Source organism: Pimephales promelas, chromosome 25, assembly GCF_988280905.1.
Source record: "Pimephales promelas chromosome 25, fPimPro1.hap1.1, whole genome shotgun sequence".
Classification (NCBI taxonomy): Eukaryota; Metazoa; Chordata; class Actinopteri; order Cypriniformes; family Leuciscidae; genus Pimephales; species Pimephales promelas.
In genome coordinates, this window is record NC_142793.1 from 22,652,142 (window position 1) to 22,672,301 (window position 20,160).

Sequence of the window (20,160 nt, forward strand, 5' to 3'; positions counted from 1 at the left end):
GCTGACTCACTTGAAAGGCAATCCTTCTGAAATAAAGCAATATTCTGTTCTTGCCAAAATTGGTATCATGGTTGTTTTTAAAGGAGTAGTTCACTTTTCAATGCACGTTCGTTAGTGACTCTCCTGTGTTCGAACTCGTTAATCAAAATGAACGAATCTTTTTCCGAGTCAATTCGTTCATTTCGTTCGTTGAATCAACAAATGACTCGGAAAATGATTTGTTCATTTTGATGAACGAGTTCGAACAGGAGAGTCACAAACGTGCGTCATAGAACAGAGCAAGGCGACCATGTTTGCTTATAAAACTTAAACTTTGTTATTTATTTATTAAATGAGCGATCGTTTCGCTTGATAAGACCCTTATTCATCGTCTGGAATCGTTTAAAGTCATTTGAACAGTTTGCAGTTTGTACTGAAAGTGTCTTTTTTGGACCTTGAAACGTTTGGTTCCCACTGAAGTGGAGAAAAATGCCTGAATGTTTTCATCAAAAACCTTAATTTCTTTTCGACTGAAGAAAGAAAGAAAGACATGGACATCTTGGATGACATGGGGGTGAGTAAATTATCAGCAAAAGCTTTTTTAAAAGTGAACTACTCCTTTAATAATGGGTATTTTATTAAAGCAAAAGCTGATCAGATGGCGTTGTGCAGTGCCGCTCCGCAGCGCGAGGCGGCGGCGGGTGACATAACAGTGAATGTTGACTCTCAGCACTTAGTTAGTTAGTTCTGGTTCCAATGCAGCTGTGTGCTGCTGGCGGGACGCACATAGGTATATACTCACAGTTCACTTTTTTTAATTACGTAATTTCAAACATCTTTTATTAGTGTCAATGTAATGTTAAGTTGCGCGCAGGTTTGTTTTGTTTTTGTTGACTTTACAGTCGTAATATTTCTTCACTTCCGCATCTGTTAATGTTAATGTAGGCGAAGGACGGATGTTTTGAAGGGAATGGAGGATAACAAGGTAAAGTCAGAAGTTGTTACACTGTCCGTTAGTGAGAGCTGCAATCACCGTAACTTCATAATGTACAGTACTTAATGTTTCTACAGATTTGCACAGGTCCTCTTATAATTGCACTGCAATATAACGACCTATTTGACTTAAACAAACTCTCAACGTCCACAAACACCGATGCACTACCCAAAGGCATAGCATTCACGTTTATTAAGGTAGGAATACATTTATTGGATGCTGTACGCCATATTCACATGAGATGTATCATGATTTTGAAATGTCTGCTGTAAATATAGGCTGTGCAAACAGTGAATGAGAGATTTGTGGAAGACAGCAAGACTGAATCTTTGCTATTTGAAGTGATTCTTATTGCAAAGGAGTGTTCAGAAGATTTCAAATTGAAGATAGTTGAGAGTGTAAAGCATTACGGTAAGTTCACTTTGGCAATTGTGCACTTTAAAATGTGTAATATTTAATATTTGTACGGAGACATTGGGAAGAAAAAAATATGAGATGAAAGAAAGAATTATTTGGCAATGTTGTGCGTTCCCCTGAGAGAAACTGTTCGTTTGTGAGGGAACGCAAAGGTTTTCCTTCCAAACGCAAAGTTTGTCACCTTAGAGGCTCCGTAGTTTTGTCAGTTTCTACTTATTTAAAAGAAATTAGAGCCACTTTTCACATTTTATCATAATGATATCCATTTAATGTTTACAATTATCACATGTTCATGCTATTTTTGTGTTATGTAATTTTATCGAAATATCCAAGATGTTTTAGAATAATAAGAACAATTATAAAACATGGGATTTGTGCTGTTAATACTTAAAACATTTTTTTACACCCTATTTTTGTACCATTTTTCTTCAATTATATGCTTATTTCTGCTATATGTTTATATTGCTTTGCTTTTTTTATCACCAGGTCTAGAAATAGGCAAATTTTACTTTTGCAAAAAGGAAGAACTCACAAATACACTTCAATCAAACAAAGTAAATCTGTTCGTCTCTACCGACAGAGACGCGGTCTACAATGCTCTGCATACTGGTAAACATTTGACACATTATTTTTAAAGTTATTGCGGGATTTAAAAAAAAAAAAACTTTTTAAAAACACATTAATGTTTGCACATTGTGTTGACTTTAGGAATTCCAGCTGCTTCGCTGTATGATCAGGCTGATCATCAAGTCCTCGATAAGCTGAAAGTCATTTTCTCAGGTGATGTTATCGCTTTCTCTGAGGATACGCTTGATAGTCTTTCAGATTTTGGATTCAGTGAAACCCAAATAGAGACCTTCAAAGCAGCAAAGGTAAATTGTGTAATATTTGTATTTCTACAACTTGGTATTAGAGCAAAAAATATGACACTTTATGATGATGATGTTTTTGTTTTTAATTGAGGACCATTAGTCTTATTAACCTAGTTTTTTTGTTATCAGATCTGCATGAAGGAGTTTGCCGTTCTGATTGGTCAGATGAGGAAGGGGTTCGGGCTTGAGAACAGCCCTCTCTGCACATGTGTCTTAACCGTGAGGGGCTCTCGAAACATCTGTGCCACCGCCCTAAAAACTCTTCGTGAATGGGGTCTGGATGCGGACGAGGCCTATTGTCTTGCTGGAGCTCCTTGCAGCCCCATTTTGGCTGTAGTTAAACCTCACATACTGTTCGACGGTGGCCTTCACGACATTCCTTCAATTCCTGGGAGTCAGTAGCACGAGGCGGGACACACAAACGTGGCTTTCATTTTCATTTTAATCAGGTGCCAATTCTGTTCTCTTTCTGTTACACTTGACTATTTATTACTCAAAAGGATTGTGTTATGGAGAATTCATACGAGGTGATTTGGCTTTAATAGTGATTCACATAGCTATATATGATGTTCAGGGGTTTATATGAACTGTTTACAAAAAAATATATACATATAGTAAATGGTTGACAATTAGCAAACACCACATACTGTAGGAAACAATTCAAACCCCCAAACTCTACTGAAATCAAACGCAGCCATAAGTACAAGACAACATGTTAGCAACATTCAGCATTAAACAACCAAACAGATTTATATATACATATACACACTGACAATACCAAAATCGAATTCACAGAGTTAACATGCTTGCACCATCTTTAAACTGACTTTGATTGTATTTCAGTAAGGCACTACTGTCAGCTAAACAGCTGTGATTTCATTTTTTGGCTGAATCAAATTATGTAAAACATGTATAATAATATTAAAGGGATAGTTGACTCAAAATGAAGTCTCAAAACACGTTTTAAATGTCTCCTTTTGTGTTCGACAGAAGAAGTTTGGAACGACACACGAGAATTTCCATTTTGGGCGAACTATCCCTTTAAGAGTAAAAGTAAATTTCAAGCAATAATAATAATAAAAGCAATAATAAAGTGTATTTGTCAATGGCAGTAAGATTTTATGCATATATTCGGGCATATATTGTCAATAATGACATTGGTTAAAGTAAAGCAAGGAGTCATGCAGTAACATATTGCAACTAAAATAAGTGATTGTTCTTTGGCTCAACTTAGTAAAACACTTACAGATTGATAAAGATAAAATCAACCACAGTATGAAATGTAACAAAGAAAAACAATAAATGTAAATATCACAGGTTTAAAATCATAGATTGATCTCTTCTACTTATCAGTAAACACAACTGTAAAAGTTGCACATTTATAAAAACGTTTTCAGAGGCTAAAATAATAATACAAAAATATATTTAAGCTTCCAAAGTAGTTCATCCTTCATCTGATTTCAAATTGTAGACACTGCAATGATCAGAATACTTTTGTTTGTATTTTAAACGGTATACAGTTCTTTGTGGACAAGTATTGAAATACTACTAAAAATAATTAAGGGAAAACACATGGAGAGGTTTTTGGTGCTCAAACGTAGATGCCTTCAGGATTCAAACCTGAGGAGATTGGACTATGTAGTCCACGAATGCTGCCAACCACAGGATAAGATGAACTCGGTCGTTTCAGCGAGCCAGTTAACGCAGCAAAGTCTGGGAAATGAAAGAAAAAAACAATTAAATGCATATTATTAAACAACCTACTCTAATATTTTATTTCACTAACAGGGATCTTACAAATATTAAGTATAACCAAGGTCAAATGGGAAATTTGAAGAATGAACTGGAACTAAAAAAAAACAAAAAACCCCAGATATTTGCATAAATCTTTTCTTTATTACAATCACAATTGCTTGTTATGAATATCATACTACTATTTCTGCAGTATATATACACAATGCATAGTATGCCACTATGAAATTTGAAAATACAATGGCACACTGAGTGAAATACAGTACCCCACAATGCAATGCACTTGATGTGACAAATGACTCATTACAGCAAAAAGTAAGTGTGCAGGCTGATATTTCATTCCTATGTAGTCAAACCAATGGTGTCCTGTTCCTGGAGATCTACCTATCCGCAGAGTTCAGATCCAACTGTATTTATCAAGTGCTCCTGGAAATTTGCTGGTTCAGTTGTGTTCGATCAAGGTTAGAGCTGAACTTTGCAGAAAGGTAACTCTACAGGAACAGGATTGGGCACCAGTTACCACTTACAATACCAACTCCAACCACAAGGGGGCACTTTGGATTAGTAATATAAACAAAACAAAAAGCAATCACTTTGAACTAGAGGACATCTACAAATAGAAAGCTTGCTACTGTAATGTTGTTGTTTTTTACCCCCATCCAGGGTTGACGTCATTAAAGTTAAAAAGAAACAACCAATTATTTTGTACTAGACAGAGTAAATGACAGAGGTAGGGCTGTTGAGTCAATCATTGCAACTCAGCACAACTCTCAGCAGTGCTTTTGAATCGCCCTCAGCCTTATACGGTTCAAGGGCCTGCAGTTTTGGCACTGCACTAAACTGAAACCAGATGTGGTCTTGCTATTAATGACACTTGTAAAACGCACTCATTACTCATTATGGTTGAGGTCATTCATGCTGAAAGCTAACAGTATCCATTCTGTATGGAGCAATTCTGAACCACAGACATGGGGCTTTGGATATGTTGTCTGTAAAACAGATACCTTTATCATCTCTTGTGTTGCTAGAGTCCTCATCGCCTGGCTCCACGGGCAGAACCGTGACTTTGGTGCCTGTTTGTTGAATAAACTGCTGTAGGTTTACCTGCCTCAACTCTTTAGTCAGCTGCTCCAGCTCATAGTGACTCTCCTGGTGGAAAGAGGGGGGAGAGGGTACTAATGAAATGTTTGTGTGGAGCTGAAACCGGCATTCAGCCTGCAGCAATGCAATAACAACTGGCTAGTAACAATTCTCTGATGTACTTCCACAAAATTAGCACAAGAATCCAAACACATGCGTCATTTTTGTGTTTACAGCAATCACAGTTTTAGACAGAACCCTGCTGATAAGAGCAGATAAGACCAGCATGCATTTAGTGCCAGATTGGTGCCAGTCTAGTTCAGCATTTACTGAATCCAGTCATCTGGGATGAATATTATGCAGGTTTAATTACTTGAGAAGCCTAATGAGTCAAGGTTTGGCTTGTTAGCCTGATCCAGTTAGTCCCAGCTGGTAGATGCAGATTTTTTTTTTTGAATGGCTCTTAAAAGTATTAAGTAGAAATGCTCCCTGCTGCCTTTGACATCACAGCTCAGGCTAATCGCTAATGAAAGACTTGGCTCGTTCTTGTGGAGCCTTCAGGTAATGCTACTAAACCCCATTGTCAAGACGTTTAAAGGGTTATTTCACCCAGAATTGTAAATTCTGTCATCATTCACTCACCCTAACGTCGTGCCAAACCCGTAAGGATTTTGTTTAGCGTCGGAACACAAATTTAGATCTTCTTTATTATGAAATCGAAGCGTTTCTGTCCATTGACGGCTACGCAACTACCACATTGACTCTTTAAAAAGTTCATAAAGAGATTGTAGAAATCATACATATGAGTTGAGCGATTTAGTCAAACTTTTCTGCAGAGATACGATCGCTTATAAGATGAACCGATTAATTTTAGGCTTTTATTCACATAGAACATAAACAGAAGCTCAAATGAACGTGTTTGATATCCTCTGATTGGATGGATTGATAGTATGGAGCTAAAAAAAATCATCAAAATCTGACATTCGGCAGCTAGTGTTGACTCAAAATCAAGGTAAAACTCTGGGCAATGGTTGTGTCGTGTATTCCAGCTTTTGTGCCCATGAGCAAAGATGGCTGAATTAAAATTGCGTTCTTCTGGGGGATCTTGTCCCAGCTGATCAACTAAGCTGAACGAAAATCGAAAATAGTTTAATCCGGGTGTTGTAGACTTCATTGCAGTCAGAATGCAACGCACGCTAAAGAAAATCAATGTCTTTATAGCTAAAATCAGAAGCACAAGACCATTGGTTAACATTGTGCTTTTCAATTTTAGATTTAAAATTTCATTTGGATTACTTGACTTTTTTTATTTAAAGGGTTAGTTCACCCAAAAATGAGAATTCTGTCAGTATTTACTCACCCTCATGTTGTTCCAACCCCGTAAGACCTTCGTTCATCTTCGGAACGCAAATTAAGATATTTAAGATATTAAGATCGCTCCTGCATACTAGTCAATAGGCTTCTTGAGGGAATGACTCTTGCTGGCATCGAAAAGTCATCAAAGACATCGTTAAAATAGTCCAAGTGACTACAGTGGCTCAATATTAACTTTATCAAGCGACGAGAATACTTTTTGTGCGCAAGAACAAACAAAAATAATGACTTTATTTCAACTATTCACTTCCTTCTCCATGGGCCTGTAGTCAGTTAACGTAGTGTGATTGCGTAAAGCTACGTCACACGAAGGCTCACTATTGGCCGACGCTGGTCATGTGTGTGATGCGTGTGACGTACAATAACAGAAGCTTGCGCTATTAAACTAGTAACCTGACTCGCACAGAGGGAGAAATAAACGAATAGTTGAAATAAAGTCGTTTTTTTGTTGTTTTTTTGCGCACAAAAGTAATCTCGTCGTTTGATAAACTTAAGATTGAGTCACTTGGACTATTTTAACGATGTCTTTAATGACTTTTCGAGGACAGCAAGAGTCATTCCCTCAAGAAGCCTATGGACTGTATGCAGGAGCGATCTTAATATCTTAAATATCTAAATTTGTGTTCCGAAGATGAACGAAGGTCTTACGGGGTTGGAACAACATGAGGGTGAGTAAATACTGACAGAATTTTCATTTTTGGGTGAAATAACCCTTTAACCTTGACGTACCTGCAATCTCTTGCACGACTCAGCCAGTGAGCGGTCCACAGCTCTTGAGCTGTTTTCAAGCTGGGCCGTATGTTGAGCCTGAGCCTTGAGTTCTGCTTTCAGTCTCTGGAGTCTATTCCTTACTTCCCCTTCACTGGCCTGCTGGGTCTCTCTGGTCTCCTTACGCTGCCTTTGAGCCTCAATCCCTGCCTGTATACCCTGCAGAGACATCAGCCGCTGATCCAGATCCCCCTCGCAACTGCGCAGCCGACTGCTCAACTCCTGGATTCGTTCCTGCAGCTGCCTCTCGCTCTCCCGCTCAATCTGGAGCTCAGTTGCCCAGAACTCCTCTTCCTCGATCTCTACCTTGTTCCTTCGCACCTGCTTTTCCAACCTTGAAACCTCCTCTGTTATCTTCACATACAGTTCATCATCCTGTAGTCCAACTCTTTTCTCAGTCAACATTCGAAGCTCTCCCTCGTATGCATCCATCCTGCTGTCTAGAACGGAAAGAGTCTCCCTTTGCAGCCTCACCAGTTGGGTAAGATCCTCCAATCGGTTCCCCGATAAGCGAGGGGATATTGACGGTGAATTTTGGGCACTTCTCACTAAAACCTCTCGTTTGGCACTACTGTCGCCGAGCCTGCCTCCACTCAGGATGTCCCTTAGACTGCGGGGCACGCCGGTGAAGGTCAGAGATTTGCGCCGTGGCTCGCGCCGACGGAGGGAACGGTCACCTGGGGCTCGGAGCTTGGCCATCAGTGGAAGGCTCTGCCGATGCAAGCCTCGCTCAGGGCCCCGAGGAGTCAGACCTTCAGTTGGGGGGTACTCGTTGAGAGAAGGACCCGTGCGGTGTAGGATAAACTGCACGTCACCGGCATACTGCCCCCATGTGTTCAGAGAGGCCACCGGACTCTCGTGAGGAACAAGATGCCGCTCGGTGTCCCTCCATTTTTCAATCAGTGTGTAGCGTCCTGTGCGACCTATAAAAAAGAATACAGTTTGCGTTACTGAATAAGAATAAGATTGGAAACATAGATATGAAAGTTACACGCACAAGCTTCAGGCTTGACTGACAGATCAGACTGATCTCATGAAGTAGCGTGTGTATGACACGCCAATTCGTATTTCCATTTTTGGCGTGCTATCAACAGACAGGCATAATCGCTTTTGAGCGTGTTTATGAACGGCATTTACTTAACGATACATTACTGTATATATAAATATATGACTTACCCCAACCCCGTCCCTAAACCTACCCGTCACTGGGGTTAATAGCATTTATGAGTCTTCCCCTACCATCCTAGGAAAAAAATATCGCTCCCAGATTTAGATCTACATTTTATTTCGTTTCGCTCGGACATTTGACGGCGTGTTCAGACACGCGGAATCACACGGACATTAATGGCGTAGACTCAAAATGCGTAGAGATAACACGCCACTTGACTCGAAAGTGGCGTGTATGTATATGCAAAAGTCATGGTGTTATGTTGGACAGATGGGCATTCTGACACCGCTTGTTTGCTAACCACAATGCACTCTTTTTTTGTTGTTGTTGTAATTAATCTGCTCACTGTAAAACTAAAATAGGCAACAAGGAGTTTATGGCAGTAGTTGCATATCCAAAACTGTGACGACACAAGTCTGTTTACAAATGCGATCAAGAATCGTGCAACCATATATGGCTTTCTCAGAGTTTGCTTGTGTGTTGATTCAATTAAAAATCCACATTTAACATATTTATAAATATTACATAATTCATTGATGCCCATTTGTCGTGTACTGTATAATACACTGACCAATGTGGAAAAACAAGCTTAAGTTTCATTGGACAATATGAAGGGGAGTAATTTCTTGGTCTTATTCATAAATCAATTAAAAACCGCATAGACTCTGTCTTTTTCAGTTTTTTCCATGTTTAAGTGCTATAATTGGGTCCCCGGTGCATCTAACGACCCAGAAAACATGAGAAGTGACAACCCAGTAACTTTGTTTTGGTAAGCTTTTCTCTGCAGACATGTAAAAAAAATAAGCGATTATTTTGCTATTCTAAGATCTTATTATAATATTACCGCCGCTTGATCTGCACGTTGACGCCGCCATGATTTTGGCAAGACACAGCAGTGTAACCAGTTCTAACACAATGCCAATAGTTAAAGCAAAGCATGCAAACGGTTCTGTCCTCGACTGCATAGACAAGCACGACCAAAAAATGTCATAGCTGTCTTATGAAGACCTCAGGGTACTATGCCACCTTGTAAAACGTAAAAGTTAAACATGACGGGACATGCAAGTCGACGAGATGAATCAATGTAACTCCACAACTACATAAATATATCTACTAACCATTTAGAAACGTCAAGGAGTGTTTTGTTTCTTAAATTTCACACACACATTCTAGGGACACCATAGATTTATATTACATCTTGTGAAAAGGGGCCTAATATGTCACATTTAAACAAAGGTGAAATAGCTAAAAGGAAAAAAAGTCAGTGAAAGTGTGTAAAGTGACTACAAAGCACTTCACAAAACCTTGCAGAACTGGAAGTCTCATTTATTTTAACTAGTGTATATTAACTCTAATTTATGTGCTGAATATTGATATACTATTTAATGAAACTATCCTAAGTTGGTTAAATTCAAGTCCAAATGCCATCTACAGGCCTATTGTGTGAAATATAGGCCGTTAAGTCAAGAACTATGGAAGAAATGTAATATGCAATATGTAAAATGGCAATGCATTTCTGTATTTAAATTTACATTTAAACATTAAAAACATTCAAAATTTTCCAAAGTTGGTTCAAAACGAAAATGTAAATTTAACTACAGAAATACATTGCAGTTTGCATATTGCATTGTCATTTTGCATATTACATTTCAAATTGAATATTGCTACCCATATATGCTTCCATAATGACCACACAAAATGGTGACGTGGAATATAATCTTAGTGATAAATTCCTCCTTTTTACATTTGAGCCCCTGAACTCTCTGCTCGTCTCTGCTCCACAACCATATCATTTGCTACTTGGCAAAAAACAACCAAATAATTATTCTTAACATGGTTAGAGCACTTTATCTGAAGATCTACTGCAATTGAAATAGTGAGTAATGCATTTTTGTACTATTGACCCTCTGTTAAATCATAGGCATTATTCCCAAAACTGTGAAAGAGGATCGAGGTGAGTTTTTTTTTTTTTTTCTTCCAGTAGAATGAGTCAGATTTTCCATGTCAGCACGCACTTTGGTAGCGCCAGCGCGTTTCACACTAATACAAGAAGGGGCCCTTAGATTATACCAGTCTGAGTGCCGCTGAAAATAGAATCAAACGGTGACGTGGACAAGACGGGTTTAAATCAGAAACAAATTGCTTTGGGTCCCACTGGTGATGTAATTAACTGAAATCAGCATTTGTGCCTCTCCTTAAACTCCTTCAAATATGCCTGATGTCTTTAGACAAGCTGTTCAACTAGTCTCAAACCAATACAAACTCTCCTATACTTAATCTTCTTTTCAATTATACAATGGCTGATGATTACTCAATCAACCTGGATGCCAGATGGTTTCAGCATCACTGAGGATTGATGGCATCTGTGTCAGCAATATACTCTTCCATTCCACTGTTGGGGAGTTTTTTTTTTTTTTTTTTTTAGTTTTTTTTGCTCTTTTCCAGTAAAGACCTTTTTTTTTCAATAGATAGCAGTAGCATGATAGAATTATGTATCACTCTTTTAATGTCATATTGTGCTACTCCTTGTGTGTGGGAACTGGGAAGCCTTATTCATTTTGGTGAATCAGTTTTTGCAGATGATTTCCTTCATTAAACTATTCGTTTGAAGGCTTGGTCCCAATTGGCACTCTAAGCACCACTTTAGTCCACACTCTTTTTGACTGTCAGGTAGACCTCTGCTTAGCAGAAGTGCGCAGGCTTTCAAGTATACTTATTTGCTGCAAAATAAATATTTAGTTAAACACTGCTGTTTATAACTATAGCTGCATTTCCATTCCTGTATGTTCACACCGTCGCCGACTTTCATTCATTTTCATGTCATTCATTTTCAATGGAAGCTGGCTTTTCTGTCAAATCCATTGGCGTCACGTTTTGGGCGTTTTGACCATCAATCAGAAAGTTTAAAGAAGCTTAACTTTATGGTAACGAGCTGTGTCAGCGGCAAAACGGCAGCAACCGATCGACGTCCTTCGTACTTTTTGACAAGCGTCCTCTACAGGGCGGCCAGAGCTTCTTTGACGCTCAAGTCGACGGCGTTGTGAACGTACAGTTACCCTTCAAATTACGCTACAAGATACGCCCAGTGGAAACACGTCAATTTGGCAAAAACTCCCATATATCGCAAAAATTTTACACTCGAATCGAGGTGGTTTTTCAAGCAATTTGAAAAAGGAATGTTTCGCAAAACTACAACGGAAACAGTTTTTTCGCATTTGGTGTACATAAAAGTCGATCATTCTTTTAAGATGACGGGGTATGTTTGGAGTTCTTTATTAAACTCATTAAAGACAAAAGAATTACGGGAATATTGTATTCTAACTAAGCAACTAAGAAATGCCACAATTTAAACACCCAGAAACACCTTATATGTGGCCTCTCCCAAGAATAAGAGGCTTTCGTTGCCATTAATGCTTGGATAACACACCTATGTCGCCATCGATTAAAAATAATGTCTAGCGCGGTGCCATGATGACTTATCGCGAGAATAAAAAGAATTGCATAACATCGGTTAATGGAAATGTGGTCATTTTTATCGACATTTAGAAAATAATCTCATGAGTTTTGTGCAAATCTGAAATGAAACAGGCTTATGTTTCCAATCAATTCGGTTAAATCAGTGTTATTATTTGTTTCATGTAACTTTGAGTGTTTAAGTTTGATAATGTCCAATTTGCCATACAAGCCATACAAGTTTGGGAAGACAATGAGGGTGAATAAATGATGAAAGTTTTCAATCAATGATACTATTGTCTTTTTTTTTAGAGATTAGAGCAGATTTGAATTTTGCTTGCATCATTGATGATTATTTTCCTGTTTATCACTGTAAAAGAAACAATACAGTAAAACGTGGTATATAAATAAAGGCGATGAATGCTCCTTACCAATGGCTTGAGCCAGAGCGATGACCACTTCCTGGCAGGTTGTGGTCTCCGTGACCCCACAGACCACGCGCTGAACTCCATCGACCCACACCTTCAGCTCCATCCCGGGTCAAACTCTGCAGGGCCTGGGGCTGCTAGTCTGCGACGTCATTACGTTCTGCTACAGCCGTCGGCCCCTCACGGCAACTCTGCAAATGGGGACACCAGGTAAGATATGCACATATCTCACTGCCTTGGGGGCCGTTTACACGTCAAGACTTTTTATGCATTTTGGTGGCTTGAAAACGGGTTTCAACTACAAGTTTTTGAAAACGACACTCTTATCACTCTTATGTTTTCAAAGCCTTTGAGTTCAAAGGTTTTTATATGTTCTTAAAGAAAGTAAAAAGGTATTTTATATCAGAGGAGGACATTTTGGCTTCTGGCTTTGTGAAGATGAAATTTGTTCAGGATCTACTATGCTTTTTTTTTACATGTTCAACTTTCTTTAGTGTGTAATGTTATCGTCTGCAAAAAAGATCTGAAAAGTTACACAGTCACTCCAGAGGGGGAATATATTTTCCATGTACGTGTCGTGCGCAATGAACTCCCTGAAACGCCTCCATTGTAATCTTGAGTTATTTTAAGGGAACGAACGCATCACTATATTCCTCATAAATAATTCCCACCCAAGGCATACACAAAAATAGAGGGGAGGCTTGGTTGAGTCGCGTTAGTAAATGTGTTGAAACTTGTGGTTATGGTTGGGGGGTGACATTTCCCAAACACACTCAAAACACCTGACCAATCACAACACACAGATCCAGCCGACCAATCAGAGCGCATTGAGCTTTTCGTAAGAAGGGGCTTCATAGACACGTACTAAACAACGCGTTACTGACAGACTGGGAAGAGAGGAACAAAATGAGTGGAAAAATTGTTTTTTAACACTCAAGCATGAAAACCTTTTCTAGTAGACCTCAAAAAACAAAATCAAGACTTAATTGTAAAAGGGCACAATATGACCTCTTCAAGTCAAAGACTGGTATTTCATCATATTTTGTAAGGCACCAGAGTATTTTAAAAACGCAATATAGTGTAATTTCTTTTAACGTGACAGCAAAAGAAAGTCAAATGGGTTTGGAACGACATGAGGGTACGTAAATGACAAAATAATAATTTTTGGGTGAACTACTAATTTAACGCTATTCTTTTGCTGCTTTATTTTCTTTTACGGTTGATTCCCAACAAGAGTTCAGGACTCTCCATTCTCAACCGAATGTTTTAATGAAATATCAAAGTGGCATTTGTGGTTAGAAAGCCATTTGAAGAACTTTCACAAATTTCGAACCTTTTCTGTTTCCTAAAATATATGAAAAGCATCTGGCTAGGAGACAAGTTTTATAAAGAAAGCCTTTCCTAATCAGGAAACCTTTGTATGAGGAAACGACTGTGCTGTTAGCAGGAGACCTCTGTGCTTCCAGATGGACACGTTTCCTTCCTCGGATTTTGGACTAGTTTTCGTCAGCTCTTCTTTTTAAAGAAAAACAAGAGACTGCTGTCTACAAAATGATTCAGTCTTTTTGAAACAACAACAACTCGCACGTTCCTAAAATAGCATATTTTCCAAGAAATGAATTGGCCATGAATCCACGTTTTTTGTGGAGGTGTGCCGAGGGTGCGAAAAGGAGGAGGAGGATGACATGAAAAACAGCTTGGCCGCAGTTTGGACGTCCCGCTGGATACAGTGAGACCAGCTGGACGTGACATTATGTTCCTCCCACTTCTGCGAACAGGTACAATTTTAGGACGAGGGATTGGCAAACATGCACGCCTGAGCAGATCTTCAGCTTTGCAGAGAAAATTCAGTTTATTTTCTTAGCAAAGAAAACGTTTCACATCTGGGACTGACGTAAGATCCATTTGCAGATTTATTGAAGCAGTGCTGTTAATAAGACAAGGCAAACAGAGTAATATAAGCCGTTCAACATAAGCTTCACAAATCAGAAAGGCATAAGACGAGTGGAGTCAAGAGTAAATTGAGAGGACACACCAATAGTGCAAGAACAGAATGGGAATATAATATATGAGCCCAAGCTTTTGTTGAGAATGTCACCGGTCTCATTTGGGGTTCACTTTTGCTGGGACGCTTCCACTATAAGTTTCAAACCACCTTGCGAACTCGAGTAGTTGGAGACGGAGAGTTGGAGTGATTGGTTTGCTATAGTCCGTAAACTACACTACAATAGTAGACATGGAGCCAGCTAGAAAGAGAAGGTGTTCACCGGTTTGGCAACATGACATCATGACTTTTGCCTAAACATACACGCCACTTTCGAGTCAAGTGGCGTGTTATCTCTACGCATTTTGTGCTATCCGCGTGTATGTCTACGCCATTAACGTTCGCGTCATTACGCGTGTCCGTACACGCCGTCAAATGTCCAGTCATAAATGCCATTAACTCCAGTGACGGTTAAGTTTAGGGATGGGGTTGAGGTAAGTCATATATTTATATAACGTTAAGTCAACGGCGTTCATAAACACCCTGAAAAGCGATTATGCGTCTTGATAGCACGCCAAAAATGGAAATACGAATTGCCGTGTCATACACACGCTACTTCATGAGATCAGTCTGGGTTTGGGAGTTTTGTCATTGTTTTTTAAGGTGAGTGTTTGTAGGTTGATTTCTCTGTCGTGTCACTAGCCTAATTACTGTTATTTCATGGTGTCAGAGCTGGAGAGATTATACAAAAATAAGAGGAATCGATTAGTTTTCCCTCTCGTGTTACACACTTCCACTGCCCTCTATTCAGTCCACTTTCATATTTTATCCAGTCTAAAGAACACTACACCACTACTTCCTATAACCCAAGGTCACTTATAGAAACATGATTAAATATTTAGCGCCTGAGCAACGATGGTTTGAGGACCCTCTTGGAATTGCTCTGTTTATTATTATTATCCGAAATGAATCGCATTTTTGAGGGCCTAAACATGCACAAAAACTCATGAAAATTTGCGAAAATTTCCATCTGATAAGCGTTTCAGAATTGGGCAAGGCAAAATGGCTCGATAGCGCCACCTATAAAGGTTCAACGGAGTGCACCTCCCGCTACGTTTCACGTACGTGTACGAAATTCGGTACATGCAAGTAATGACCCAATACCTACAAAAAGTCTCTTGGAATTTAGCCCTAAACACAAGAGGAAGTCAGCCATTTTGATCTTCCTCTCTGATTTTTGTGCAGTTTTGCCATTTTCAGGCTTCATACTTTAACTTGATGTGTTACAGTGTTAATATTAAAACTGTAGGAGGAGTTTGTTAATGTCAAATTGACGTTATTAGAATTCGAAAAATACAAAAATCTAATAAAATTTACCAGCTATGTTTCATTTGGTTCCACCATGTGCAGAAAAACTTTTTTTGTGCATTTTTAGTCTATTTGTCTGAAAAACTGCTGCTTTGTTTTTTGTTTTTTTCAATTCAAGCAATTCTTTTGTTAACATGCCAAAATGACAAGATTACACAGTCTACAATTATGTCTTTCGCTCTCCCTATTTCTTTGAAGAAGTACTAAAATCAATACAAATCCTTTTTTTTTTCATTCGTTCATTATGTTTATAGAGCTTTGAGTTTGGCTCCAGAGGAGGGACAGGGACGATTTACAGACTCTATGGGGCACTGCGCTGGAAAAGTAAAGCACTGCAGAGGCCAAAAACCACAGTTTCAAGACAGAGCTCCTCTCTGAATGAAATACTACACCCGTCCTGCACTAATAAAATCTGCAAGCACACAAAATAGTTTTTTGCACACAAACTTAAGTCTTCAGTTGAAGATTCAACAAGATTGAAAAATCGAAATTGTTTGCTCATAGTTTAACGCCATTCCTACCTCGGCTATATTCATGGCGAGAAAGAGAATAATAAAAAAGAATGATTCAAATATTGGTAATATAATAAAATTGGATTTGAATTTTACAGTTTTCGAATCCATTCAGCCGATTTTCTGATATTTATAGGAATATCAGTAACCAGACAATTTCTGGTCCCATTGACTTCCATAGTATATATTTTTTCCTACTATAGAAGTCAATGAGACCAGAAACTGTCTGGTTTATGGAAAATGGTAAAACTCAACTGCTTAACTCTGAGGGAGTTGTAAAATGAGCCTATTTCAAAAAAAAAAAAGTGGAGTATCCCTTAAAAAAAAGCTAATTTAGCTTGAGATTAAAAAAACAAAACTGCTTTTAGCTTACAGTTTTTATCATCAATATACATTTTATCACTACGTGTGGTATCCATCGCCACACTCTCAGAAAAAAAGGTACAAAAGCTGTCACTGGGGCTGTACCTTTTCAAAAGGTACACTTGTATACCCAAAGGCTGCATATTGGTATCTTAGTGGTACTTAATAGCACCTAAAATGTACATATTAACACCTAAAATGTACATATTAGCACCTAAAATATACATACTAGGACCTAAAATATACATATTAGCTCCTGAAATGTACATATTAACACAAAAAATTTACATATTAGCCCCTAAAATGTACACATTAACACCTAAAATGTACATATTACTATTAGCACCTAAAATGGACATATTAGCTCCTGAAATGTACATATTAACACCTAAAATGTACTTATTAGCACCTAAAATGTACATATTAACACCTAAAATGTATATTAGCACCTGAAATGTACATATTAGCACATAAACTGTACCTATTATCACTTAAAATGTACTTATTAGCACCTAAAATTTCCATATTAGCACCTGAAATGTACATATTAGCACCTAAAATGGACAAAAGTTTACCTTTTGAAAAGGTACAGCCCCAGTGACAGCTTTTGTACCTTTTTTTCTGAGAGTGCATGCTCTACCATTTCTGCTGCAGCAACCCTATCATTTACATACAAGATATAATAATCTTGTGTTCCTTTGCATTAAAATAATCAAGCCAATATTATATATGCACTACCCAACAAATAAGTGTCTTCTCAAGTAAAAGAGGCAGTTCATTGAATGTCTCTGGTTTAGTGAAGAGACATATGGTGCGGTGGAACCCCCATAAGATCTCTTCTGTCTGAGCCAAAATGGAAAAAAATATGGTTTATTACAACTGGAGCCTTGGGGTTCATGCCAAATTTTTAATTTTTGATTTATACAGGGCTTGGAGTAGTTCAGAATCCAGGCTGCCAAATGCGAGGACATTCAAATCACATTTTAAATTGGGCCATAAATTTATACAAAAATTTCCCACTTGGAATTGTCATGTAGCATTTGCCATTTCTTCATCACTATTCAAGAGTGAGATACTCAACAAATGTCAAAGATACGACATTTCATATCATTTTCCTTCCATTTTGTCCTTCGGTGAGGAGATAAGTACTTTGTCCTTCATTTTTACTACCCTTTAGCGTCCACGACAACAGATGGAGTCCTGCAGCCAATCGGCAGATGCATTGTGGGGCCGTTTTGTATTCTTTTCCTGCTAATGTAAAAGTGCTGTATTTTGACATTTTTCCAGGAGCGATCACTGAGGCAAGGAAGCCCAGTTAACGGATGACTTCACGTCTGCTGCATATATGTTGGACTAAATTAGCCAAAATCACAAGGGAACCGAGGTGGTCAGTACAAGATGTGATATCAAAATGTGCAAATTGACCTCTATAACAACGACACCTTTTCTTTTTGTGGGTGAACAATCCCTTTAAGCATCTAATCCTGTGTAGTGAAGTTGCAAGAAAGATTAGCAAGTGACTACGCCATTGTGGAGGACTGAAAGCATGCAGGCGGTTATCCGAAGACTTGGGCCTTGATTTGACACCATGGAAACTGATAAGACTGAGGTTACACATTCCACACAGCTGGCCACCGAACGAGATAAGACGTTTCTAGTTCCCTCTCTCCAATCAAACATATGAAGTTATGTTCATAAGTTATGTAAATTTTAACTACATGTTTTGATACTAAAGGTATAGTACTCTTATAGTAGCTACAACAGAGTATGGACACATATTTAAACTCGTGTTTTGAATCTTGTTGCTTCCCGAGGGAAAATGAAGGTGCAAAAACAAACGCAAAGTAGAGAAACGACACAATCAAACTGAACCTTGAAAGACCTCCCATCAGCCAAACAGAGGAGAACTGTGTCCTCACCGAATCTCCCATCTGGGACGACGGAGGAAGAAAAACAAACCTTTTCCCCACCCCAGTAAAACAATAACCTGAGGGCTTTAGAAGAAAGTGAGTGAATTCACAGTGAAATCTCCAAATCTTGCTCTTAGATCCCTTGGGTGTCCTAAAATATACTTCGCTATGCTTGATTCCTTCATGTAGTTTGGCACATTTAGCCTGTTAAGAGTAAAAACAATGAGGTGCTTTCATGGAGGGCAACAGGAAAACAAAGCTTTCGAAGGGAATAAACCATGCCAGGTTTTAAACAAAGTGCTTCTCTACGGACGTTAGATGGCAAGAAGAGTCCACCTCCTGTGGTATTTAACTACAAACCAGTGGAGTTTTGTTGAGTCTCAGCTGAGACTGTGCTTTAATAAACTTGAGAATATCCCCTCCGCACCCACAGCTAGGACGTCGAGACTGGCAGAATTGCTAACATCTGGATGGCACGTTTAGCTGGATATAATACTGCCTTTGTTCTTTTGCCATGCTTGTGATCAGCGGGCTAGCTTTGAAGGACCAGCCAGAAACTGAGTTACGGGGTACTGGATGAAGTGTCAACGTGACTAAGTGGTTTATTAATCATCTCTCATCGTACCACTTCTTAATAATTACAGACTGTGAAGCAATTTGCAAACATAAAAAGTGCATTCAAGAAACTGAATGAGCATTTTGCGGTCGATATAAAAGACAACCAAATGATGAATGAACCATTAAACCTTCAATTTGCATACTAATTAATCTGTACAAATTTAAAGGATATTACATCTTTAATTAGCTAGATTATAGGCTGATTTGGTCCAGAAATGATATTGTCAAATAAACAAGATGAAAGATTCCAACAAATATTGATGTTCTGAAGCAGACTGATTATTAAAAAAAAAACATTTACATCATCTGAATCGTTTAAAGCCTTTTGAACAGTTTGCATTGAAACTGTCTTTTGGACCTTGTTTGGTTACCAGTAAAGTCCATTATATGGAGAAAAACCCTGGAATGTTTTCATCAAAAACCTTAATTTCTTTTTCGACTGAAGAAAGAAAGACATGGACATCTTGGATGACATGGGGGTGAGTAAATTATCAGCAAAAGTTTTATTTAAAGTGAACTACCTCTTTTAATTGATATGATGCTTTTGAATACAGAATACTAAAGACGTGCTGTTTTAATACTGTTTTTAGTTAAATAACGAATTTACAATACAAACCATAATCCGCTGATAAAACGAGATCAGATTCAAGACTTCATTGTACACTGTAACGTTAAACATTTAAGGTTGTGATGCTGAATACGCATGATGGACAGACCTCAAACTAGGCTATAACTACTGTATTTTCATTTACAGTTATTAATATTAAATTGTTCCGCATGCGAAATATTCTTACCTTTTTTTGCCTAAATGTAGAAAAATATTTATCCACTTTTTGTCCGAGACGATGTTACATTGACCAAAGTTTGTGCAACAATTTAAAGGACACTAAAATGTACAGGTTTTTGTCCTGTGTTAAGTCTTAATGTAAAGCTCTTCTCGCTAAATATAAATGAAAAGCTTTTGTATTCTGTCTTTGTTCACAGCGCAAAAATCTGAGAAAAAGAGCGGATTTCATCCGTTGGGATCGCCGCCCCACAGGAAAAAGTTTCCTCGCTGCGCTGCAGCTCCATCCGTGCTAGTATGTGGAAAACACGACCATATGATCTCACTCGCCGTATT

General features: G+C 38.4%; 2 protein-coding genes across 4 annotated transcripts; one reads left to right on the forward strand and one right to left on the reverse strand.

Annotated features, from left to right (window-relative positions):
- Positions 1–147: 147 nt before the first annotated feature.
- Positions 148–3,535, forward strand: LOC148965089 (cytosolic 5'-nucleotidase 1B). Of its 3 annotated transcripts, none has more exons than XM_089127962.1 (7): positions 148–553; positions 925–964; positions 1,051–1,170; positions 1,252–1,384; positions 1,877–1,999; positions 2,099–2,262; positions 2,392–3,535. In XM_089127962.1, exons 1-7 carry the CDS (start codon positions 477–479, stop codon positions 2,662–2,664), a joined length of 930 nt encoding a protein of 309 aa, XP_088984088.1. In that variant the 5' UTR covers positions 148–476; the 3' UTR covers positions 2,665–3,535. The 3 variants fall into 3 exon arrangements, with proteins under 3 accessions (XP_088984088.1, XP_088984090.1, XP_088984089.1); XM_089127964.1 differs by lacking the exon at positions 148–553 and adding an exon at positions 567–769; XM_089127963.1 differs by lacking the exon at positions 148–553 and having other exon boundaries at positions 568–964.
- On the reverse strand, positions 2,784–20,141 carry rassf8a (Ras association domain family member 8a). Its single transcript, XM_089127961.1, has 5 exons — positions 19,835–20,141; positions 12,289–12,476; positions 7,198–8,159; positions 5,019–5,163; positions 2,784–3,975 (listed from the first exon to the last, which is right to left on the reverse strand). The coding sequence occupies exons 2-5, from the start codon at positions 12,389–12,391 to the stop codon at positions 3,854–3,856; spliced, it is 1,332 nt and encodes a 443-aa protein (XP_088984087.1). The 5' UTR covers positions 12,392–12,476; positions 19,835–20,141; the 3' UTR covers positions 2,784–3,853.
- Between the last annotated feature and the right edge of the window lie 19 nt (positions 20,142–20,160).